Source organism: Meleagris gallopavo, chromosome 1 (assembly GCF_905368555.1).
Source record: "Meleagris gallopavo chromosome 1, MGAL_WU_HG_1.1, whole genome shotgun sequence".
NCBI lineage: Eukaryota > Metazoa > Chordata > Aves > Galliformes > Phasianidae > Meleagris > Meleagris gallopavo.
Window position 1 is genome coordinate 160,197,842 of NC_139404.1, and position 26,685 is coordinate 160,224,526.

The 26,685-nt window shown below is 33.9% G+C and overlaps 1 protein-coding gene across 4 annotated transcripts in view; it reads left to right on the forward strand.

Moving 5' to 3' along the window:
* Positions 1–26,685, forward strand: part of DIAPH3 (diaphanous related formin 3) — a 234,552-nt gene that overhangs the window by 34,557 nt on the left and 173,310 nt on the right. For all 4 annotated transcript variants that reach the window (XM_085215773.1, XM_085215776.1, XM_085215772.1 and 1 more), the window contains 13 exons: positions 413–543; positions 4,171–4,245; positions 4,334–4,403; positions 4,778–4,914; positions 5,372–5,477; positions 13,962–14,072; positions 14,499–14,617; positions 14,767–14,883; positions 15,821–15,939; positions 16,064–16,128; positions 16,595–16,699; positions 18,825–19,160; positions 20,016–20,130. In XM_085215773.1, the coding sequence (XP_085071899.1) occupies positions 413–543; positions 4,171–4,245; positions 4,334–4,403; positions 4,778–4,914; positions 5,372–5,477; positions 13,962–14,072; positions 14,499–14,617; positions 14,767–14,883; positions 15,821–15,939; positions 16,064–16,128; positions 16,595–16,699; positions 18,825–19,160; positions 20,016–20,130 (1,606 nt within the window). The remainder of the gene's footprint in view (positions 1–412; positions 544–4,170; positions 4,246–4,333; positions 4,404–4,777; positions 4,915–5,371; positions 5,478–13,961; positions 14,073–14,498; positions 14,618–14,766; positions 14,884–15,820; positions 15,940–16,063; positions 16,129–16,594; positions 16,700–18,824; positions 19,161–20,015; positions 20,131–26,685) is intronic.

The window sequence follows — 26,685 nt, forward strand, 5'->3', positions numbered from 1 at the left end:
ATGCACTGGTTATTCAGTCTATATTCCCATAAGAATGCCATGACCTACCTGGATGCTTGTCCTGTGATCATCTCAGATTTTTTTTTTTGTTGTATTGAGTATTGAAAATTAAAATGTTTGCAATGCACAGAATTAATTTGTTACAAAAACAGTATTTCACCAAGTGTGCATGATGCATTTTTATGTTTGCTGCCTGTTACTTTTGACTACTGATCATAAACTTAATCATGAATTGGCAAAAATGTAATCAGCATTCAATATAAGCAGTGAATGGATAACAAATAGCTGCAGACTTAGGACTAATATATTGTTTTCCCACATCTTGTGGATCAAAACCAAAGTTTAGTCATCAGTGGTTTATTCAAGTGCTATACATGCCAAATAAAAAATGAATTTGTTTTCTGTTTTTCAGGGAAGTCTCAAGAACAGTCGAAAGATTTCACCACAAGAATTTATTCAGGAATTAAAATCTGGATCAACAGATGAAAGACTAGTGACTTGCTTAGAATCACTTCGTGTGTCCTTGACTAGTAATCCTGTCAGGTAATACAGAATTTGAACATCGTTAACAAATAATGCAAAGATTGATCACATTCTTATTTCTTCATGGATTAAAATTAATAGATCTCTAGATGTCTTTCAAGGTTTTCGACTTAATGAATGTGTATGTTTTAATGAACTATTATATCTTTTTTTCTTTTTCTGCATTAATTATATACCTTCTGCAAATATTGTTTTTGTAAAGCATATTTTTAATTAACAGAGAAGATGAGAATCAAGTGATAGCGAATAGTTTTATCCTGGTACTTAAAAACAAAACAATAACAAGGAAACAAACTGAAATTACAGGTTATGGCACTAAGGAAAAAATCTCAAGAGCAAAATATATCCTCTGATCTTGATCACTGTTCTTCAGGTGAATAAATGGGACAGAAATATCTCATAGTTACAAAAAGTTCATGAAAAGTGATTTGGTGATCTAGCTGTAATACGGCTAACTGGTATTACAGATAGCATCATGCTACAGATAATTGATTATCTACAACTATTTATTCTCCTTTCATATAGTAGTTGCAAGAAACTTAGATAATTCCATTAAGAGAACTTTTTAAAAATGCACTCAGAATGGAACACTGACGGCTACTTTGGTATTTTATCTGGCTGACAAAAAGCTGTGTTGCCTCCAGGTATAGGGCAAGTAATTTGTTATTCTGTTGTGGAAGCAAAGGAAAGGACAATAATAACACAACAGTATTTTACACACTAAATCATTCTCGGCCTCTTCAACTGCTGGGCATGTGATAAAGTGTCTGCGTACAATTTCATCTAATACAAAATATGGTAAGAAACATCTAGTAGAATCATTTTTAGATCAGATATAGCCAGTTATTCTCAAAATACTTGATCAGTGTTTGCCTAATCTGTTTCACCCTGTTGAGGAGAAAATCTATTTTAATGTATTTATACATTTACATGAAAAACTTATAAAAACATCTGATTCTAGTGTGTAATTTAAATAAGTCCATTATAATTCTGTGTCTAGCAAAACAAAGAACATTTTAATCCCCTCCTGTGATGAGAATGGAAATATTTTGTCTTTCAAAAGAGCTTCTGCATCTTACCTTTTATTATTTCCAGTAGAATGACTTATTATTTGTCACTGATGAGGTCCCACTATTATAGGAGTATCTGAAAATTCTGATTACTCTTCAAATGTAATATAAATAATAATAATAAAGTATTATGACAACAAATAAATTTTACTCCCAGATAAATAATTTTTTACCCACTGTGTTCAATGGTGTGTGAATCACAGAATCACTGAAGTTGGGAAAGACCACCAAAGTCATCTAGTCCAACCACTGCTCCATGCTCACTACACCTTATCCCTAAGTAGCACATCTACCTTTTTCTTGAAAACTTCTGGGGACCTGGGGACCCACTACTTCCCTGTGCAGCTTGTCCAATGCATTACCACTCTTCCTGAGAAGTTTTTCCTAATATCCAACCTGAACCTCTTCTTGTGCAATGTGAGCCCGTTACTCCTTGTCCTATCACTAGTTACTTGGGTGAGGAGACTAACCCTCGCCTCACTGTAACTTCTTTTCAGATAGTTTTAGAGAGTGATAGGGTCTCCCCTGAGCCTTCTTTACTCCAGACTAAGGAATCCCAGTTCCTTCAGCTACTCTTCATAGCATTTGTGCTCCAGACCCTTCACCCATTTTGTTGCTTTGATAGTCTGGACAGGCTCCAGCGTCTCAGAGTCTTTCTTGTAGTAAGGGGCTCAAAACTGACACTGTACAGTTCTGTACTGAACACTGAAGTGTGCAGCCTTACCAAGGCCATGTACAGAGAAAAGATCTCCCTAGTTCTGCTGGCTACACTATTTCTGATACAAGTCAGAATGTCATTGGCTTTCTTGGCCAGCTGAGTATGCTACTGGCTTGTGTTTACCCAGCTGTTGATTAATACCTCCAGATACTTTTCTTCCACCTAGCTTTCCAGTCGCTCTACCCCAAGCCAGTAGTGTTGGCGTGGCATTACTGTGACCAAAGTGCATGACCTGACAGTTGGTCATTGTTGAACTTCATCCATCGACTCAGTCCATTAGTCCAGGCTCTTCAGATCCCGCTGTATGGCCTTCCTGCAACTTAGTGTCATCTGAAAGCTTGCTGAGGTTGTATTCAATCTCCTCGTCCAGATCATCAGTAAACATATTAGTCAGGACTGGCTCCAATATTGATCCCTAGAGAACACCTCTAATGACTGGTCACCAGCTGGATTTAACTCCTTCCACTGCCATTCTCTGAGCCTGGATGTCCAGGCAGCTTTTTATCCTGTGAAGAGCATACCTGTCAAAGCCATGAGCTACTAGCTTCTCCATGAGAATATTGTGAGAGACAGAAACAAAAACTTTAGTAAAGTCTAGGTAGATTACATCCACAGTCTTTCCCTTGTCCACTAGGCGGATCATCTGGTCACAGAAGGAGATGCTGGTCAATCATGACCTGCCTTTCATGCTGGCTGGACCTAATGCACTGGAGAAAACAAAGTAATGTTAGTGCAGTGAACAGTAATTTTTTTTCCTAATTCTCATAAACTTTTTGGGGATGTTGAACTTCTGATTTTTCAGAATAGATGTTTCATTATTGCGTGAAAGACAATTATTTTTTTTAATACAGGACAAGGTGATCTTTAGCATAAGCTTTTTAAGTAAAATAATGTAAAGAATTCACAGAAACTATTGCTGCAACACCCACAACAGAATCTTTATTTTAGTGATTATAGAAACTATTACATCTGTATCATGCTAACTATCTTATGTTCTAATTATGATTTTGTAATCAATTAATAGTTAAAAGTACTATGCTAATTTCATAGTAGAGAAAGAAGGAGTTCAAGAGAGACCCGTTATAAAATAAATTTCTGTCTTTTTTAGTAGTAAGCGATCTAAAATTTTATGACATTAGTATGGAAAGTTAACTAAAGTTGTTGGGAAATATTTCCTGTCACTTATTGAAACAGAAGAGTCTTCAAGTATCCCCTTCCCTTAAATCACAGTGATGTATAAAAAGCAGAACATGTCTTCTGTTATGACTATAAATGTTAGTGTTGTCTGCGAAATGTAGGATTATGTAATTGATCAAACATTGTTTCAGCAAGACCAAGAGGTGCTATCCAGGGGATGGCTGCAGTAATTCAGGCAGTCAATGAAGAGTAGAACTTTGTTGTATCAAGCCATTTTGACCAAAAATAAACAGAAATTTGAAGCAGTTGTCTGGTAGAAACAGCTTGCCAAGGACTAGTCTCACAAAAGTTAGCTTTGGCAAGAACTGATTTTTTTGTTGTGTTCTTTTAGGAAGTATTCATGTGCGTTCATATTGCAGGGAAACATTTCTGTATTTTCTGTAGGCATTTTCTTCCTTCTTTACCATTTGGTGTTGTTTAGATTCTCTAATTTTTATTAGATACTCTAATGTTTGTTTTTTTTAAGGTCATCTAATTGGGCCAAGGAGTGAAGGCAATGCCCCTTGATCCTCTGTTGAATAAAGATCAAATTTAGATCATAAAATCATCAAGTTATACTGCTTTTATTTATTCTCAAAATTTTCATTTATTTTAATTAATATTTGAAATATCAATTATTTTAATGTCTTCCTTTCTCCCTAGCTGGGTAGAAAACTTTGGCCGAGAAGGTCTGGGTCTTCTGTTGGATGTTTTGGAAAGACTGGTTGAGACAAAACAGTAAGGATAACTTTCTTTAAAATTGATAGTTTTTATTGTTATGTATACAGCATTTAATTACAATATATATTTTTTTTAATCTAATCAGCCAGGACAAAGCTGTGAAGAGAAGCCAGCATAAGGTTATACAGTGTTTGAGAGCCTTCATGAATAATAAGGTATGGGATTTTCTTTAATCTGGAAATTTGTACGACTGCTGTTCAGTCTGTTGTTGTATATGATCAGTGAGCGTGTGTGTACTTTGGAGAAGCAGAGGGTTGGTCAGCTGTGACTTGAAAAACTTTCTGCCACATCTGTTTGCAGATGCCTGCTTTCATAATAGTATAAACTTTTGATGCTGATGTTTGCTCTCATTAAAAAATGAGTGACCTGTTTTGACCTTTTCCTCATTTAATTTTTTTTTTTATTTGAAAGAGTTAAATATGATTTGAAATATATGCTCAAGGAAACTGTTGTCATATTGTACTGGACTTTCAATATTATCATTTGGTTTTCTTCCAACTCTCCTTATAAGTATTTTTCTGCTGTTTAGTATGGATTGGAAAGAATTCTGGGAGAAGAGAGAAGCCTTTTGTTGCTGATCAAAGCAATTGATCCCAAGCAAACTAATATGATGACGGACATAGTCAAACTCCTTTCTGCAATGTGCATTGTTGGAGAAGAAAGCATGTAAGTACTGCATTTAGCCAGACATAGTATAGTAAGGTAATTTAGGATGATTAATATTATAATAATGCTGAATTTTTCAATTAATTCTTGAAAGTAGTATCTGTACTGTGTTGTCATTTTTGAAAATACCTTTATCTGTTACTTTTTTTATGGTTGTGTTGGTAAGAATTTTCTTTTTTGGCATGTGAATGAACTGGTTAGATGGAAGTAGTTTTGCAGCCATTTTTTTCCTAGAAGTTTTTTAACATTACTTTTAAGGTGTTTTAACCATTGTAATCTAGTAAGTCATTTTTTGGTTACATAAGTCTCCAAAGGAAACAAGTTATGCTTAAACCTCCTACATTTGTACCCTAGAAATTGAAATAGGTGAATGTTCTGGCAGCATGACTCTTGATATGACAAATGAACAAGAAGGTTAAGTATCTCTCCTGAGTGAAATGCTTTTATTTTTGTATAGCCTTGAAAAAATTTTGGAAGCTATAACAGCAGCAGCAGAGGAAAGAAATGTTGATAGATTCTCTCCTATCGTAGAAGGACTTCAGGATAACTCAGTTCAGCTGCAAGTAAGCAATTTTTTGCACCAATAGTCTTTACAACAAGCAAAAATAATTTAATGTATTTTTCTGCATTACAAAAAGGGATACTGAAGAAAAAGAGATACTATTTTAAATAAAGGTTCAATTTGGGAATGTTTTTTAAAATGTAATCTTTGAAAATGTATTATTGGAAGATTCAGTCTTGAGAAACATAGTGATGTGGTTGAATTTGCTTTCTTCTGCTTACTCAGATCTTACAGATTTTTTGAATTAAATTTATACTGCCTTTTAAAGTAAAGCATGAGTCATGTATTAGATACAAAAGTATCTAATTTCTAGTGATACTAGCTTAAAATTAAATATAAATATTCATAGAAAACAAGAATTTTTAGCAAAATTTTTTAAAAATAATTTTTAAATGAACATGAAATCTGTCTCTCATATCTACTTCTTGACTTTATTTGCCTTCACCCAAAGTGAAAGCAAAGAACTCTTCACCTTATTTTCAGTTTGCTTCAGTTGAGATATAGAAATACAGAAAGATGCAAAGGTTTATAGTAAAATTGAGCTATCTTTATAAGTCATTATTCTATTATTGTGAATAGTAACTTGTATTGATTTTCATGTAACTTGGGTGAATGAAAAATTTTTCGTATCATATTCTGAATTTTGCCACAGTGGCAGGAGATAAATCTGCAATTTGGAAGAAATGGTTGTATTACTCCACTGTCACCTTTTGTATTACATAGTTCATATCTGATAGTAAAAATTGCTTTTGCTTTCTCAGTCTTTTTAGTAGTCTAGATATCAAATTGGAATATAACTTGTTGAGTAAAAAAATGTCTTTCTTTAGTCTCCAGTATTGTAAAAGTCACTACCAAAATACTTTGTTTTCTGAAGCGCGTTCTAGAATAAAAATTCTGTGTGTGCTGAGCTTAGGTCAAGGAAAGATTATATAAAAGATTAAAGGAAAGTGCATTACTTTGATTGGCGAAGAGATAGTTGACTTCTCTTCTGTTTTTGAAAGGTTTTCTTTATAGGTATTGCCATTTTTCTTTCCCATGTGAGAGCTGATGGCAAGTCATTTTTCAGAATCTTGTTGCCATAGCAAGAATTAGTTCCAGTGATAAGACAAATTCACTTTTGGGCAATGGCTTTGTGGTCCTTTATATAAGGCTCAGCTTACAGTAAATGTGAATGAGAAAGAGGGATTGAAGGAGGGAATGTGTGACAGGAGGAGAGGAGGAAGAGGAGAAGGAACTTTGAGCCTCAGTTGCAGTTGGTCTGGAAAGGGACTACACAGGGAAATTGTACACTGTAAGACAACAAATTTCCTTCCTGTGTTCTGAGGCTTTTGAGCCTGCAGACCAGACACAAGTTTCTCGTAATAATGGGTTTCTACCTTTAGTGTTTTTGCAAGAATCTTAACGGTTCTTTAGTATTAGTTTTAAGTATGCAATCTGCTATATGTCTCGCTTCCTTTGGAATCTGTTTCATCTAGATTTCAGGGTGAGTTATGTTTAAGTTAGTAAATCTCTGTTGAGTGTAATTTTTGCTCAGTGTTTTAGCATCCTGGAGATAGCAGGCAGTAGGAATTTGGGCCAGGAGTGCAAGCTTGAACATTCAGGTCAATATAACATTTAGCTCACTGCATTTGTGTTGGTTTTTTGTTGTTGTTGTTGTTTATTTGGTTTTTGTGCAGTTTTTTTCTTTTTTTTTTTCTTTTCGGTTGTTTTTTGTTTTGTTTTGTTTATTTATTTTTATTCCTTTTTGCTTTTCAGAGTTGCATATATTCACATGTGGATCTGATTACAAAAAAAAAAAAGCTTTAAATCATTTTTCTATATAGTTCAAAAAGCACACCAAAACTGCAGTAAAATCAGTCCCTTAGTGTATCTGCTGCTTCAAAGAAAATAAATGAGTACACATGATTAATTTATCCAAGAATCGTCTTCTACTTTTTTAGAAATTAATGCATAAAGACCTCTATATATCTATAGGCATGTAAACAATTAATAGCTATTTTAGATCAACATTTGTGAGTAAGCTTCAAATATTACAGTTGTGAACAGTTGTTGGTAAGCAGCCCGCTTGATAAATAGATAGATACCAATATGAATGGCAGTTGAGACAGTTGGTGTACAGCATAAAAAATAGTTATAGCTGATTTTCTCTAAGCAGTTAGGTCTTTCTTATAAATATGAGTGCATTCATGCTTAGTATTTACTTAGTATTGCTCAACTTCCTTAGTGAGATAGCACTGATGAGATAACTGAATCAGTGCAGAAAACTTCAGCTGGGTTGTTAACTGTGCAGTAACCCTTATTTTTCTAGGACTGCTCTTCAGATATTCAACAAATACTTTTCTACTAGTTACAGCACTATAAAATTGCACTGTTCCTTGTTTTGGGATTTGTAATCCTCTGATACAGAGGAGAACAGAATTTTTAAAACTGACAATATATATGTTACAATTAGAGTACTTAAATAATTTGTTAAATTGGATTTACTGAGGATTTCAAGTTTTCTGAAAATAGCTAACATATTCCATTTACTGTGTTTTCTGGTCATAGAAACTTAATGAAATTTCACATTTTTTGGAGTTAAGCTTGCATTTGTACACTGTCATCTAAAAAGCTTTTTTCTTTTTCAGACTGTAAAAATGCTAGCTAGGTTTGTTTATTTTTTTTTGCTTTTTTTTTTTTTTCCTAAGGCTTCTCATGTGAATCAATTGTAAACTTCTATAACGATGACATTGACCTAGTGGTTAATTTGACAGTGTTTTAATGAGACAAAAGTTTATAGTTGTCAGTTACTTGGCATATTTGCCTTGATTATCTGCCTGATATATGTAGGCTTGCTTTGTAGCAAGTGAATTTGACACTAACAACTGACCTTTTCAATTTTAAGTTGACTAACATTTCTGTTACTTGAAGGGTGAATTTATGAGAAGCCTTAGTATGTTAATTTTTGTATTTTCAGTGAAACCTCAATATATCTACTTTTTTATTTGCTGAAAGCAAAGGATATTCTACTTCGGATCTTTCATAAAGATTATCAGCAAGTATAGAAAGAGTACTTAAATATTTTTGGTTCAAGATGGGATTGGTGATCCTAGTTTGAGAATATAGCTACAGCCAGAAGTAATATTGAACTTACTGAGAAATATTTTTATGTCAAAGTTCTTTCCTATTCGTCAGTAGCATTACCCTCATAGTATTTATAAATTGACAGAGAATACCATTTCATCCTTCTTTTCATCTAATAACAAAAGAATGTGAAGTTGTATGGCCTATGATATTTTGGTTAGCCGAAACATTTGGCAGTTCTTGGCCATTTGGTTCTAATGAGATTCTTTCCATAGATGAGTAACTAATACGAGCAAAGCACACCTTACCTAAATGCAGAGACCGATAATATTATTTAAGATTCATGTAAATGTGCAAATGTACATTTGTGTAGACAATACATTTCATTGCTAAGAATATTTTAGTATTAGCAGGGGGAAACAATTTTGGAAAATTAGTAAAGTATGTACCAAAGCCAAATCTGCATCTGGCTAAGTATTAGGAAACAAAATTTAACTAAATCTATATTATCATTTGTCCTTTCTACAACTATTGATAAAAGTGAGAAAAGTGAAGATCTTCCTGCAGTTTTCTTTTCTCAAGATATGAAATAAGATGATGCTTAGCCACCTATTTAGTATTAGTAATCATGTCTGTGTGAGGAAAAGTTGCTGTGAGCTACTAAATTGTCAACACTTTCCATGAGAAAAGTACCAGTTATGTTATCTTTGTGTTCAACTGAGAAAAATAACAGCATTCCTCAGAGAATGCAGAGAAAATCAGGATTCAAATTTCGAGCTGTAAGCTCTCACCTAGTATCTCATTGGTTTACTTTCTTATAGAGGAAAACATTCAAATTGTTGCCATTCTAGGTGAACTCAGTGATCATCCATGCAAAGTTCTCCTCCTCCCTGCCCAGGAAAGAGAGCTTAGAAATTACAGTCCTTGACACTGCAACAAAATTTTAGAAGGCCCATCAAAGAGTTGTATATTACTGTATGTCTTTTAAGTATTTGAGCAAAAAATAATTGGACTTATTCAGGCATCTTCTCAAGGTCTGCAGAATCTACAACTTTTGATGAATTGGCTGTAGCTGTAGACCATTTTTTCAAAATGTATTGGTCACAATGAATTCTGACTTCCTAGGAAGCTAATTTACTTGTCTTCACTGAACTTCTTGCTAGTTCAGCAGAAGTACCTCTTCGTTATTGAAGATGAGATATATTTTAGATGTGGACATGGCCTTGCCTCTTTTTGTCCATGACTGAAAAATTCAAAAGACTGTCAATCTCGTTCAAGGTAATTGAGTGTAAAAGAATGCTGTTGTATTGTCAGTTTGGGCCCACTCATCTGAAGTGCAAGTAATGACTGATTTTTCTGTGTACCAAGAGTTGACATTTATAGAGCTGTCAACTGGGGCATCACAGCATTTTCTTCAGGTACTTTGAGAATTGTCAAGGAACAATTTTGCATTTGGGACTACTATCCTTCAATTTTTAATTAGGAACAGAGAAGACAATAACTTATGAGTGGATACTGCTTGGAATTCTGCATGTAGAGAAAAATAATTTAAGAAAATGAATTATTTGTCTGTCTGAAAAGAATTGTCTGTAAGAATTACTTTTTTCTTCTGCAAGAGGTTTTCTCAACTAAGTAGAAGATGTTTTCTCTTTGGTCTTACCCTTTATTTGCAGCATTTGAGATTGGACAGAAGGACCTGAAGGGCCTGTTGATGCTTTCTTCTGATAAACACTGTGAATAAGCAGTGAATGTGTTAGGAAACAACTTATTTCAAATAACAGTTTCCAATTTAACACAGCCATCTCAGGATTTCTTTCTGAAATTTTAATTAATTAATTAATTAATTGATTAATATTTTTGGGAAGGAATTACCATGTCTGTCATTTAAACTGTATTTCTATAATTAGTAGTAGGGAATAAACTCATTGCCTGACTACTGTTAGGTCTGAGGTCAATAATACTTTCTGGTAATTTAAGAGTTATAAATATCAGTTGATATTTGAATTTGCAGAATTTTTAAAGCATATTGTTAAACAGATTTAGCACTACTTTAAAATGGGTATGTCACAACCTGATATTTTCATCTTTAATTTAAAAAACAAACAAAAAACCCCTCAAAAAAACAAACAAAAAACAGGCATTAGTTTTTATTTTTCTGAGGCATTTTTGCAGTTGAGACTTTCTTCCTCCTAAGCAGAGGAAGATGGAAGTAGAATGTTAGTTATTCAAAATTTTGTAGGCCAGAAACAAACAAGCTTTTTTTTTAAAAAAAAAAAAAAAGAAGAAAAAGAAGAATTCTCAAATAAAGTAAGCCATCGAGCATTCTGAGTTACTTTCACAACATGTCAGATGTCTTTGTGTATTAGACAAATGTATGCAGTACTTGCAGTAGACAAATGTATGCAGTACTTGCAGATACACACATTTCCTTCAGGAGGTTCCCATTCTTTTGGGCTGCCATTTGGAAGCCATGTGGGATACACTGAATGTGTACTATATGGTCGTGTTTAAGATTGTGAATTGGGTCGTATCCTAGAGTGCCCTAGTCACTCCATTTGTGTTGTAAAGAACTGAGCTGCTTATAGAATCAATCAGAGAACTTGTTAACAAGAATGGGAGTTCAGCAAAGGAGTTTAACTACATGTAGGAATTCGTCTGTGTATGGACATCTAAGCGTAGATATCTGAAGTTTGAACTGTGTTGTACTGGGAAACTCTAATAATAATCTATTTCTATAAGAATAATTCTGTTTCTTGAGTTCTATCTTATACGTTAAACATACACTGCTTATACCAAACTTGCTGCTGTTTTATTGACTTATCTTCAGAGTAGAAGAGTATTAATATATTTTATTCAAACTGTGAACTTCAGAATAGAAAAAAATGTCTTAGTTCTTGAATCTTTCAATGGGTTAAAACTGCCTATTGGCAAGTCACTGTTCATCAAGTTGTCCAACAAGTGTGAGGGATATTTTTCTCTTTCTCTTGGTTTTGATATTTCTTCCTGAGATCTAACTTTCCCAAAAGCAAATTACTCAGAAGTAAATTTAAGTGAGGTGTTTTTTTGATTTGGTTTGTTTCCTCTTGTATAACCTGCACTCTTCTGCTTTTTGCAGACTTCTCTTTGAGGGCTGCAGCAACTGTTCTGAACAAGATTTTAAAGGTCATGACAGACAAATATTGGATACAAATATTTTGTTCAGTTTCTAAAAAAGCTTGATTATGCAACAAGAGAGTCTTAAGTTTTCTTCTATTGGGTACTGCTAAAACAAATACTTGGGAGATTTTATTCATTTCACATTGGGCACCATGTGATATTGCATGAAATTTTATTTTATTTTTTAAAGAAACTTCTAATTTAATAAACTCTTTTCTAAATCCTTATAAAAGATTTTGATATTTTACAAACTTTTTTCTGTTTTGAAAATCAGACTTAGGCCAGTCAGAGCTTTCTTGCCTGTTGCTTGAGCCTTCCAACAAGTCTCATGGGTCTGTGAGAAAAATTTTGCTTCACAAAGCCATAGAATCATAGAATAGAATTATAGAATCACTCAGGTTGGAAAAGACCTTAAAGATCATCGAGTCCGACCATGACCTAACCATACTACCCTAACAACCCTCCGCTAAATCATGTCCTTGAGCACCACATCCAAACGACTTTTAAACACATCCAGGAATGGTGACTCAACCACTTCCCTGGGGAGCCTATTCCAGTGCTTAACAACCCTTTCTGTAAAGAAGTTTTTCCTGATATCCAGCCTAAACTTACCCTGGCGCAACTTAAGGCCATTTCCCCTTGTCCTGTCACCTGTCACTAATGAGAATAGACCAACCCCGCTCTTGCTATAAGCACCTTTCAGATATTGGAAGAGAGCAATAAGGTCTCCCCTCAGCCTCCTTTTCCCCAAACTAAACAGCCCCAGTTCCTTTAGTCTCTCCTCATAGAGCATATTGTCCAAGCCCTTCACAAGTCTTGTTGCCCATCTTTGGGCCTGCTCCAGCACTCCATGTCCTTTCTGTACTGAGGTACCCAAAACTGAACGCAGTATTAGAGGTGAGGCCTCACCAGTGCCGAGTACAGGGGCAGGATGACTTCCCTATTTTTAGGGAAATCCATTACTATCCATTCTTGATAGAAACTAGGATGCCATTGGCCTTTTGGCCGCCTGGACACACTGCTGGCTCATAGTCAGCTGACTGTTCATCAGTACACTAAAAGGACCAAGGTCCCTTTCTGTGCTACATTTATCCATATTATTCATTTCTTTGTGTTGCAATTAGTCATACTATTCAATGAATTTGTTCTTTAGTTCTATTATACTTCCAATATATTTGCACAGTAGAAGGATCAAGCTTACCAGGCTTTCCAGATCACCCCCAAAATATCCTTTATCATTTTCCTGTTTGTCAGTGTACTTTTAAACATATATCCAGAAGCAAGTACTAAAAGAATTTTGGATTTTATTCTGACCTGTTGGGTGAATCCTCTTTTGTGATTTAATTGTTGGATTTCTTTTGGAAGTTTTTCTGACAACCACTGAACCTATGATAGATTCTGTCTTTCTCTATTCTAGTGTGGGAACTATTTTCATGCACACGTAGAGATCTGATGAAGTGTTGCTGAAGTTTGTTTTTTCTGGGTACTCCTTCTTTCTGTAATCTTTGCCTGACCCTACAGATCATATAAATTAAAAAAGAAAATGCTATTATTATCTCAGCAGGCCTTTACCTGTGATTAATTACAATAATAATTTACTGTTGTTTTAAATGGCTGTGATTCTGGAATTCCTGTTAATTCCTGTTCCTGTAAGCTACAGGTTTTTCTAATATATTTCTTCATTCTTTGGAAAAGATGCTACTTGCTAGTTCACAACAGAAATCAGTTGGCCTGTTTCTTGCTGTTGATCTGAAAAACTGCTTCCCATCAGGTGTTCTATGAAGCTGAGTACATTGAAAGAGGGAAGATTTTAGCAGAGAAGGAAAAATAATCAAACCGTTTTGTTCTTTAGGTTCACTTTAGTTTAAAATCAGTGTTATGTCTTCTAATACTTTCTTTCACTGTACACACAGACATTAGCCTTTACAGTTTTCTGTTATGTCACTATGTATACATATATCTGTAAAAATTTATATTTATCCTATTTTTTATATGTTGAGAATTATACTTATCAAGGCATTTGTGGCAAACGGACTAAATTGTAAAAATGGCAACTTCAAAAGAGTGAGAAAATATTTGATTTTTGTGGAATTTTGTAAGCTTGTGTTTGGTATCCCTAGCTTGTGGCTGACAAGAGATCTGAGTATTTTAACTACAGGATTGTAATGGATTGATGGCATGCTATCTAGTAGTTTGATTTGTCTTTTTTTCTTTATGAACATTGAAAACTAAGAAATAAGACTGTGTTGTTTTTTCTCTGTTGTAGGTAGCTTGCATGCAACTCATCAATGCTCTTGTTACATCTCCTGAAGATTTGGATTTTAGGCTTCACATCAGAAATGAATTTATCCGCAGTGGATTGAAAGAGATACTACCAGTAAGCATCTTGCAGTCTCTCTTTGTATTGCTATTTAAATTACTGGACTGTTTGAGTCTGAGAGGAGAAACGGAGAACAAGTTCTAATACATCATTCTCAAGGGCATTTTATTAGGTTAGAGCCTAAGCAGTTAGATATTAGAATCAAAATAAGAATGAAAAGGTGAAGTGTGCTCTCTTAAGCTTATGCTGAATCCTTAATCTTTTACAGCTTTGATTTAGAACAGGCAGCAGAATGTAATGCAGCCACTAGTGAAGCTAATTGAAGCCCTGTTTACCTTTTGCATATTAAAATTATACATATTAAACTTAACTCATTTTAAACTTTAAAATAATGTAGATTCATGGAAGTTACGAAAAAGGTAAGGCTTATTTCCTTATGGAAATGCTAAATTTGCCAATCTTTCTACTGTTTCTTCCTTGCAGCAATTGAAATGTATTAAAAATGAAGCACTAGATATTCAGCTGAAGGTATTCAATGAGCATAAGGAAGAAGACATGATTGAATTCTCTCATCGTTTAGAAGATATTAGATCTGAACTAGAATATCCTTTTGATATTGGCAAGAGAAACATGAACAAAAGAATATATATAATAAAAATTTTTCTATGTAGCTTTAGTTTAAAACAACATTTTGACTGAACATTTGACTGAAATGTTTTTTACTCTTTGTTATTCTCCTTAACTCTTTTACTGAAGTAAATGATGTTTACAACATGGTATGGAATACAGTTAAGGACACTAGTGCTGAAGGATATTTTCTTTCTATTCTCCAACATCTTTTGCTAATAAGAAATGATTATTTTATACGGTATGTTTAATGTTATATTGTATATTAAGTTATATATAAGTGTTATAATATATATTAAGTGTTAGTTATCAATTGTTGTTTAAGCATTAATAGAGTGTCTTCTACCATTTTATTAAATGCATTTTAGTATTTTTCTCAACTGAATGCAGTTTGTAATTATTGCTTTGTGAATTCATGTTTGAAAGTATCAGGAATGAGTCAGAATGTTGTCTGTGTGTTTTTTCCTCTTCTGCTTGGGATCCAACTCCATATATAAACAGAGAATACTGGTTTTATTGAGATCTGAAGCTTGTTTCCTGCAAGTGTAAGTGATCAGGACAGATCTCTTAATGCTACTAACATGGTTTATAAACAGTTGTAACTGTGTCATGTATTTGAAACAAAAAGAAAAACATAATGCTCAGAAGTGTACTTTGTTCATAGATCTCAACTTATTAAATAAGAGTGCTTGCCTGACTTGGGTACATCTGTGCTAGACTTCTTCCACTGGAATGATTTTGAAGTGACAGCTTGCACGTTCTGGTCAAGTGGTCCAGCTGTGATACCAGTTGGCATTTTAGAACTGTTTTATTTTAATGAAGCAGGACCTCAGTGTATCCATAGTGAAAAGTCATAAAAACAGAAGGAATCAGCTGAAGGAAGAGCCTTCTTTCTATTGGAAGGAAGCAGGAAGGAGTCCTGCCTTTTTGTTTTTCCATACGAAAAGAGTTGCAGATTTTATGATACAAAAATATTTCATGTTTATACGTGCTGGTTTTTCAGGCTTTGTGTAACTGTTCTGGTGTAATAAACTGCCAAATGTACTTGTCCTTTAAAGGTTTTCGGTTTTGCATTTGTCCTTCTGTGGAAATAAGTCAACCCAAATCTTTTGACATTACTGTATTCAGAAGGAGGATTTTGAATTTATGTTAATAAATAAATGTGCCTCTGTCTTTAGTCCACAGTATTTCAAATTAATTGAAGAGTGCGTGTCCCAGATAGTGTTACATCGAAATGGAACAGACCCAGATTTCACTTATCGTAAAAGACTAGATATAAATTTCAGCCACTTAGTAGGTAAGTCTCATGCTGGAAAATGTTTACAGTATCGTACTTTTTTTCAGAACATAGAATGATACATATGATTAAGAATATTATTTTCCCAGCATATTTGCAAGTGTGTATTTGCTTATTTTTTCAGATATTTGTGTAGATAAAGCAAGATTAGAAGAATGTGAAGAGCGGGCTTCTGAACTTTCCAGAAAGGTGTGTAATAATTTTAAGTTATGATCGTAAGATGGATATAGGAAATTGCATAACAGACTCATAAGTAATGTAATTGAAAGTGGCATAGCTTTTAACTTCAAGTTACTATTATTACTTATGTTGAAGTGGGAATTTGAATATTTCTTGTGGTCTGGGAAGTAGAGAAGTGTTATAAAATACTTAACCTTAACTGAGTCTTTCTACTATTTATTTATTAAGGTACAAATCACCCCAAAATCAACTGAAAGATTCATATGAACAGCATCTATTCTTGAAAAAGATGAACAGAGTGATAATAAGAATTGTCTTGTTTGTATATACAGATTCCGTATTACCATTCTTCACCAATTTTTAATTTTTTATTTTTGTATTAAGAGACACAAAAGAAGTGAGAATCCTAGAAAGTATGTGGACATGACTATTCTTAAAATTGTTTTTTCTCTCTTTTTTTCTTTTATTTCCTTAGTTTGAGAAAGATTTTGTAGCTCATCAAGAGACCCAGGCCCTACTGCAAAAAAAAGAAGAAAGAATCAATGCACTTGAAGCAGAATTACAAGCATTTAAATCTCAGGTACAGGACAGTTTAATTAATATAGAAAATATTCTTTTTGGAATAGATTTCATTTTGATTTTCTTGCAGATTCTGAAAATTGAGGATAATTCAAAGAGTCCTGTTATTGATTATTATTGTCTGTTAGCTTCCTTTATTTCTGTTTTATAGCAAGAATTGTAGTGTGACATTAATGAGCTATGTGAGATCCCAGTTGATCCTTTTTGTGCCTGCCTGAGTTCTGTTAATTAAACTAGTTTCTTACATTTGGATTTTACTTTCAGTGTCACATATTTCCAAAGTAATTAACCACATAGGGTAATAAGTCCTATGCTTTTAGATTAGCATTCATCACTGTGATCTTTATCCCTCCACAGGAAATTATTCATTGTTCAGTTTGCTTTTCTGAAACCTTACCATGAATATCCAGCAGTGAAAAAAAACCTGTGATTAGATAAGAAGGTTTACTGATAATTTTTCAAATTTCAAGCTTATATAGTGCAGACTTTTTGAGTGATGCTTGAGTTAACTTTTAAGTACTTCACTCTAAAATCTATATAAGGAAACTATATGAGCAAGTGGCTTTCCTGTGTCTTATTTTTAGGAGTGAGGTTCAATATAAAAACTACTAAAGAAAGATAACATTGAGATGACATGCATGTAGAAAGATGTTGAAATATGTGCTTTCATCATAAAGCTTTTTTATGGTTCTGAGCTTGTTTAATTTTTTTAGTGAGGAAAATTAGTTCATTTATTCTTTGATTGGTTGGAAATGTAATTTTGATTCAGGTTTCTGGTCAGAATTCACTGCTAATATATATATATATTTGCGGCATGCAGTCAGTGAGCATAATTTATGCTTACACTCACAGATTATCATGCCATGAACTATCTTGCTGTTAATGTTACTTGAAATGCTTCATACATATCAAGTAATTGATTCATTCAATTTAGTACTATTACTCTTATGTCCATCCTAAGAGGAATCTTTGGTTTCCATATGGCATCTACCTGCTACAGCTGTCTCTCTCCTGGTCTTGTTTCTCATTTTCACTTTATTAGTATTTGGAGCTTTTTAGTATTCAGTTTCTTTCATCTTGTAGAACTTTTCAGTGACTGTGTCAGTGTAAAGAATGCTTCTTTCAAGCATTTGAAAACAGTAAAACTGTCCTGCATTTATTTAATTATATTTATTGATTTTCAGCTATTTCTTTAAAAAAAAATAGTTTGGTCTTTGCTTATTGTGTTTCCCCTCTAAGTTTGAAAACTAAAACAAAAAGTGCCAGTTCATAATGATAAGTTAAAAGAAGTTGATTAGCATTATGACCAGTAGATAGATAATATTTATTCTTTTGTTCTTTTTGTTGGTTACCTCTTTAACAGTGCTTAGAGGCCTAGGATAGAATTTCTTAACATAGCACAACAAAAGATCCTTTTTTTTTTTAATTGAAGTTCTAAAAGGAAAAGCCCATCTTCATACAATACTGATGTCCTCACTGCATTGAATATTAAGTTAGGTGTTATCTTACAAATTGTTGTTGCAGATGTAAAAACTGCTTCAGTAAGTACTGTATAATATTGTGCTGTTGTTACTTCTTCTGTCCACCTAGAGTATGGTAACGTTTCCTACTTTATCAAAAAGAATGGCTTCCAGTTATATATATCTGCAAATGTAAGGCAGCTGTATTTTTTGGAAGGAGTTTTTTCTTTCTGCCTTCAATCCTGCAGAATGGAAATGCTCCTGAATTAGAAAATTTTCAACAGAATTTCTAACTGAAATAAAATTTTAGATATAGTTCTCCGTAATCTGTCGGATAAGTAAGAATGCAAGAACTGTTTTTAAATTTGAGTTAAAGTGATAGTCAGATAAAATTTCATCAGGGCACGTATTATACACTTTGTAGGTCATGATCACTGAAATATGATGAGGGGATATAGAATTTCAGTTTGTGATTTTTGGCATTGTCTGAATGTCTGTTTCAATTATTGAGACTTCCAGTTACGAAATGAAAAGTGTGTTGGGTTTATTATAATACGTATTCGAGTGTCCTATGTACAGAAAATATCATGCCATCTTAATTTCTTGACTGTAAAAGTGATGGCATTTTGTTAACAAAAATATGAAACTGAATATTTTCCTTGTCAGTATGGCTCATTGCCACCTGGATTTCTACCATCAACATGTGGAGATGCATCTGTCATTCCAGTGGAAGCTGCAGAACCACGTCAGATGCCTCCTCCTCCTCCACCACTGCCTTCTAGTGGAGCAATCCCACCACCACCACCGCCTCCCCCTCCTCCTCCACTACTTTTGAATGGCCTGGGATTTGCTGCAGGAATTGGTGCTCCTCCACCACCACCACCTCCACCAGGCCTGCCTGGGGCACAGTGGTCTCCACCTTCGTGTACTCTGCCGTTTGGACTGAAGCCTAAAAAAGAATTTAGACCAGAGGTTACCATGAAAAGGCTTAACTGGTCTAAGGTAGTACAGATGAATGGCAAATACCTGCTCTAAAATCTTACATAGAGATTAAATAGATTGTTAGGAATAAAACATTATAGGTAAATCAGCTAAATTTATGTTAGATACGCATACTTTTTGCCTTTATTTTTTTCTCTTTCCTGAAAATTGTGTTCAATTTACCCCTGAAGCTTCTGAGAAAATGTCTGGAAAATATAGTTCTGGGCTGGAGTAATAGAACCTTGATACCAGTATGCTTTCTGGTCCTGCTGTGCCTTTTCTTTTAGTGGACTGTTTTCACTGTATCAATCAGACTGCACCGTACTGTTAGCTATATAGCTTCTAGACAAGTGTTTTGCCTCTGTCATTCTGTGGGAAAGCCGTTCCAAGTGTTTGTATTTGTCCTCAGTATAAGTGTACTTAGATAAATTTAACAGTTGCAAATATATATTCTGTCTAGTTCTTTACTCTCCTTTGTGACAGAATCAAGTATGCCAGAACTATCAATATATTACGTTTTAGAAAATAGTTAGACCAAAACAAAAACTTTCAGAGTTTTATGAGGCAATATAATATAACCAGCTGTTGTTTAAAATAATACTATTTAAAATAACCAGCTGTGTTCAGAGACCAAAGTTTACCCAAGTTTAGACCTTGAGTAATAAATATGTTGTCAGTACTGCTTCATATTGTTTCTCCAAAAGCATTTGATCTATATGTTATCTTGAATCAGAAACATTTTAACAACTCTAAAATTAGGGGAAAACCTTGTGTTTTATGGAGCACTTAAGTATTTCATTAGTTTTGGAATCTACAAAGGTTAGTCTTTCCATAGTGTAAAAACCATTAATTAAATTTTGTTTTTGTCTCTTAAAGATCAGGCCTCAGGAAATGACAGAGTCCTGTTTTTGGGTTAAAGCAGAAGAGGACAAGTATGAGAATGCTGACATGCTTTGTAAACTGGAACTTACGTTTTGTTGTCAGAAGAGGGGTAAGTAATTGATACCTACAATTTTCAGCTTTTGGAGTTACCTTTTACATAATTGGGTCTTAAATAACTGTATACACTGTTAAACATATACTGTTCTATGCATTAATGTTATGTTTTTAAACTGGAGTGTGTGATGAAAGGAATTTGAAAATGCCAGACTTCTTAAAGTAGCAACATTCAACTATTTTACTTTAAGGATGGCAAGAAAATGTGCGACTCATATCAAAAACTGAGAAATATTTCCTGATAAGATAGACATTTGAAGAATTCTTTATAAAGTTTTGTCAGACTATCTTAATAAAATACACTAATACAGTGACACAAGAAGGTGATATGTTTACTCTCAGAGTGTAAACATTAATTGATGTGTTTTGGTTGAAGGACAAAAGTTTTTAAGTGAAGTTCTTCTAACAAACCTATAGCAACCTTGATGTCCTTTGACATTTTGCTTAGTTTCTTTACCTTTCAAAGCCTGTGGAAGAACAAACTCTGCAAGTATTTTTTGTCTGTTCTGCCTTTCTGGAAATAATTTGTTTTACTAGCTATTACAACATTATTTATTCAATACGTAAATTGCTTACTGTTACTTCTTGACACTTTTTTAATGCTCCTTGATTAGTGTCAGAAATTGAGTACTTTGGGGCAGGTAAAGGAGCACAAATAATTTGTTTTCAAATTGAAAAGGCATTGTTAAATTTTTACTTTCTTTCACATTTTTCATCGTGATATATTTATTTAATATAATGCATTGTGTTATATAGAAACCCCCAGGTTTTTATTTGTTTTGTTTGTTTGTTTTGCTGAGCTTTTGTCAGAACAGGCTTTTGATGCTTAAGGTAATGTAGTATTTCTAATGAGTTGCAATTTATTAATGTTGATACTTAAGAATATTTAAAATGTTGTGCAAAGATAAAAAAAAAAAAGGCAAGAAAGCGTCATAGATGTAGATTCTTAGACTATTAGAATAAGTCTAAAGATAACTGTGGTGCTTTCATAATATTAGGAGAATTCCCAATTGAATCCCTTTGAATTAATAAGTTAGAAGGTTTAAAAACCACTGGAGGAAGTACTGTTTCCCATGTAATTAAATAATTTTTGGAGACTGAATGATGTTTGGACCAAATGTTGAAGGCTCAGAGGAGGATTGTGAATCTCCATAGACAGCAAGAACATCAGAGTTAACAAGATTACATCCTCTAGAAGTTTAACTGAATAGACTGAATACATTGTTTTGACAAAACCTAATAGAGAAGAATTATTGGATCCAGCTGAAAAAATGAGTGAAATATATTGTTACACCAAATAGTGTAGTAAATGGTGGGTAAAAAGTCTTCAGGGATGAATGCACATTTTTTCTAGAGATTGTGTTCACTGCTTTATTTTTTTTTTAACTTTTTTTTTTTTTACTTTTTGAAATCTTTCCCTTGAATAATGTATGTCCTCTTTTTTTTTTTTTTTTTTTTTCCAAAGGAAAAGGAGACTAAAGATTATATTTAGAGCATTAGGTAGATATTGGAAGGGTGATGTGCAACTAAATTTCAACTTTGTTCAAATAAGTGGTTCACAAAAATTTGCATGAATACTTAAACTCCTAAGTAGGCAGCACTGGGTATCTCAGGTCTCTTACTAACAATCCTAGTTCAGAGAGTATTACAGTAACTACTTTTATTTTCTTGGCTGTAGGAAGAAGGGATGCTTCTCTGTAGCTCATACAAAACTTACATGACAAAACTTGTCAAAAAATCGGAGACTTACATTTTTCTGCACCACTACTCTTAAAGAGGTTTATAACTGTACTTTATAATGTAGAGTCATCAAACTAGTCACCATATTCAGTTTGGAAACAGTCCTTGACTATTTCTAAAGCTTTGTCTCTGAAACCAAAAAGACAAGTTGAAAATGATTCTATATCGAGTTGATGCCATGTAAAGAATGAACTGGTTTCTGTTGAAGCAATTGCTTATGTGTTCTTTTCATCGAAGTCATTGTGTAAGAAGGGACCAGAATGTTCAGTGATGCTTTAAATGCTTTTTATTGTAATTAAGTAAAATCAGATTGAAGTACTCAGATGGTCAGTTACTGCTTTTTACCAGCTGGTGTACCCAAAGTAAATATTTCATTCTTGATCATCCCCGTATAAAATCCATTGAAAAATGTCTGTGTTTAAAAGGAATACCGAATAATCATAGAGTGGTTTGGATTGGAAGTTCCCATTCAGTTCCAATCCCCTGCCACTATGTAAGGCTGCCCACTCACCCACCCGCTATATAAGGCTACCCAAGTGCCCCATCCAGCCTGGGCTTGGATACCTTCATGGATCCACAACATCCACAACAATAATATAGAAAAGATTTGAAGCTATAGCAGATGTTTGTGTGAAAGTTATGAATGATGTTGCTTCTGAATGAGTATTAAAGCAGTTGAAATAATTGAAGATGTTATGGAGTCATGAAAGAAACATTACTGTGAGTGTAAAAATGTAAATGAAGGGTCTAGATTCTAACTGTTGGAAAAATATTGAGTAGTAACATGGAGCAAAGATTATATGTGGGGAAAAAAATCACTTTTATTTGAGGATGTCAGAAGAGTCAAATATATTCTCAAATAATGGAATTTTGTAATTTTGAAGGGATACGAATCCAACTGGTCCAACTATCTTTTTAAAGTAGAGTCAATGTAATTAATGTTGCTTGAGGCTTTGTCCAGCTGAGTTCTAGATAGCCCTAAAGATTCAGAAAGTATGGCTATGAGGCTGGGCAATGTTTTTTAGTGTTTATCACCACTGTGGTGAATTTTTTTTTGTAACATCTTGTTGCAGTATTTGTTGTTGAACCTTTTGTCTGTTGCTCCTTATTTATAGTACATCTCTGAGAAGTATCTGTTAACCTCTTGTTGTAGCCTCCTGTTAGATAGTTGGAGACAGTAGTAAGAATTCCATATTTTCTGCAAACTAACAGTTACAGTTCTCAAGCCTTTCCTCTTCGTCATGTTTCAGCCCTCTCATCATGTTAGTGGCCTTCCACTGTACTCATTCCAATGTATCTCTGTTTTTCTTGAAGTGGTGAGTGCAAAACTCAACAAGTGCTCCAGATACTTCTCCCTGGGAGAGAAGAAAGTAGAGTGAAATAATCACTTCTTGGACCTGCTGATTACAGTCTTAGTAACTTATTGAAGGAAATGTTTTCACTGTGTCACTTGTTTGATAAGAATAATTCATAATAATTCAAAGCTACGGGTGGCATATTTTTTCCTCGTTTATTTGTTATAAGAGTACAGTTGTCATTTTTGTCACTTTCCAGAAATTAAGTCATTCTGTGAAAGCAAAATGTGTTACAAAAATTACACATTTCAGCAGGAACAATGAGAACTAGGAAAGCAGCAGTTGCTGATTCTGTTCTTGTAGGCAAGCTATGAAAAACAAAGTGCAGTGTATTCGTCAAAGAGCTCATTTTCTGAACTCAAAATTAATTTGCAGTCTTAAAGAAATATAAGATTATATATATGAAAGAAGTAGGCAAGGACAAAATAGCAGGCCAACTCCTTTAATATGTAAAGTCACATAGATTTCCTGTTACTTAGGGAATGTGGGAGGACACAGAATCCACACATGTCCAGAATCATGAAGTACTTATTAGCATGTGGATGAAATATTTTCACTATGAATACTTGAGAAAAGATTAAATTAATGACTGAAAAGCATACATGTGTTTGATATTTGCAAGAAAGCGTACTTATTCTGATTTTATTCTGAGATGCCCTAAGAATATTAAAAGCTCCTGGAACCTTCAAATCATTAGTTTTCTATCAGCACCTGAAAGAATAAAAGTAGGGAATGAAATTACTGCCTTAGAGACATTAGTGTGGAAGTAAGGAATGCCCCCTGACCTCACTGGCTGTAAAAAGAGTGAAGAAAAAAAAGGAAATCGACAATGGGGGGAAAAAAAAAAATGCAACTGAGAAATTAAAAAAAGAAATCTGAAAATAAATTGAATGTGAATTCTTCGCATGTATCTTCTTTGGTAATCTCATAATTCTTCTCTTTGAAAGGCAAAATGAACCATATGGTATGATAGATAGTCTGAGATTTGAAAGAGAAATCATAAGAAATATGAAGTATATAAGATCTATCAGATTTATGCTTATGGTTGTGTATCAATAAAGAAAGTCTTTGAAAAGTCTTTCTGGCAACACTAGTATCAAAGCAATCACTTAATGAAATTCTTTGGAAATATTAAACTAAATAGATGACTTAAGTCTGACTGATAACATGAAAAACTGAGCAGTGCAAAAGGAGCAAACCTTATGTATACTTCCGAATTATCTAAAGCCTAAAATGTGAGATGAACAAAGAAAAATTATATCAAATGACAACCCCTTTATACTAAGACTGCTCTGAAAGTAGTGCCTCCTATTTTATTTTGTTGGCCCTCAATGTCAGAGGCAGATGTTGGTGATATGGCAGTAGAGGTTAAACCTTCCCACCAACATTCCATTACATTTTGTTGCTGTGCAACAGGTGACAGCAGAGGAGCAGTCTAACAAAATGGCATCCGACAAAAAAGCATCTGACATGGAAGTTAATATGAAAAAAAGTTGTGTAATTGAGTTCCTCAATGTAGAAAAACTTATACTCATTGATATTCATTGATACTTTGCTGAATGTTTATGGAGACCAAACCATGGATGTTATCAATGGTGGTGCATTTCAGAGACAGTGGGATCAGCTTTGCTGGTGCAGATGTTGTGAGTGCATAGAATTATAGAATGGTTTGGATCGGAAGAGATTATGAGAATATGTTGCTGAGGAAAGCTGCAAATTTGGTGGCAGTGAAGTGGGAGATTTGACTACCTATGTATGGACTTGCATCAGTTACTCATCAGGACATTATGAGAAAATGACTGTTTCTGGAATTCTGTAACTAAAGCAAAACAAAGCTGTTATCAGAGTGGTCTAGAGTTGTACAAAGGAGGTTGCAGGAGAGAATGATCATAATCTTAATGGATCGGGAGAGAACAATCTGAGTCAGTCCAGCATATTTAGCTTCCGGATGGACAACTAAATGACATAGGAAGATGATCCAGCAAACAAGGTAGTCATGCCTACAAGCAGCTCAGAAACTGTTCTGAAAATGCTGTCTTAGAGATTCAAGCAAACACTGTACTTTAATTCAGAAGAAGTCTAAATGACATAAAAAAATTAATGCATGTAACTCAGTTGTGAGGCTAAGAACACAATCACAAGGAATAGGGTAACATTTAAAAGACTTAGCCAGATGAAAGGAATGAGAAAAGTCATTAAATGTAGGAAGATAAATTTAAGCAGAACATTCTTTGTAATCTTCTTTTGAATTCTGAATTTTTTTCATAGGATACTTCAGCCAATATTGAAAAGTCTAGTTAAATATTTAAAAACAGGAAGTTAGCTAGGGAGCTGCTGAGACGATTTGGAAACAAGTTCAGAAGTTCAGCAGGCTAAAAGAAGATTAGTCAAACACAGGTACAGTATGTCCAAAAGCAATAGGAAAGAATAGAACCATTCCTAGGCTGGTGTGTGTGGGAAAAGGGACATCATCTTTTGGGAAGTCAGGAGAATATTGGATTACAAGTAGTGATAAAGCTTGCATGGTATCATGTTGCACAGACAATAGTAGTGCACTAGATGGATCACTGGTCAGTGGGGCATTTTTTAAGTTCTTAATCTCCTTAGTCATGGATATTAGAGCCTGTTGTTTGCCTGGAGTAGCTTCAAGCTAATATGTTTAGAACTCGAATGCTAAAATAAGGTGTTATATCTAAGTGTACAGTTTGGTTGCTTGCAGAAAGTAGAGAAGTAATGAAACACTAATAAGAAATGCACGTAGTTTATGGGGCTGCTTTGAAGAGTGTGGGCAAGATATAACAAAAGTTGGTGAATGTCTGTGAATAAATACATAAGTTGCTCTGAAAGTAATGCCTCCTATTTATTTCCATGGAGTCTACAACAGATACAAAGCAATACAATTAATGTCCTGAGATAGCAGTGCCTAGGCTTCATGTAGAATAAGTTTTCATGATAACTGAACTCAGAACCAGCTACATTTTGCTTTGTCTTCTTTCTGCTGTTTGAAGTGATTTGCTGAAGGCAAATATAAGATTTTAGGGCTGCATGGAGCATACAAGGACAACATTTTTGAGAGTATCTAAGTACAAAATGTCAATTTGTTCCATGTATGCAAAATTTAAGAAAGGTAGTAGTTTTATGATGAAAACAGTATTAATAGATTGACTTGACTTTTTCCAACAAGAGTCATTTTTTAAATAATTTTTATATTAATGTGTTAAAAGGCCAAGTGAGGATTTGAAATTGCAGATCAAACATACAAGATACCACTCCTAAATACTTCATTATTTTTTACAATATGGAGATAACTGCAGTTAATGGGAGATGGCAGGGAAAATTATAAATTTATTCTTCTTTCTTTTCTAGATATCAAAGGGGAACTGATTTAGTAAACTCTAGAGAGAAGGACTGAACGATCTTTGTACAGTTTTTTTTATTGGCTGGGACAGATTTTC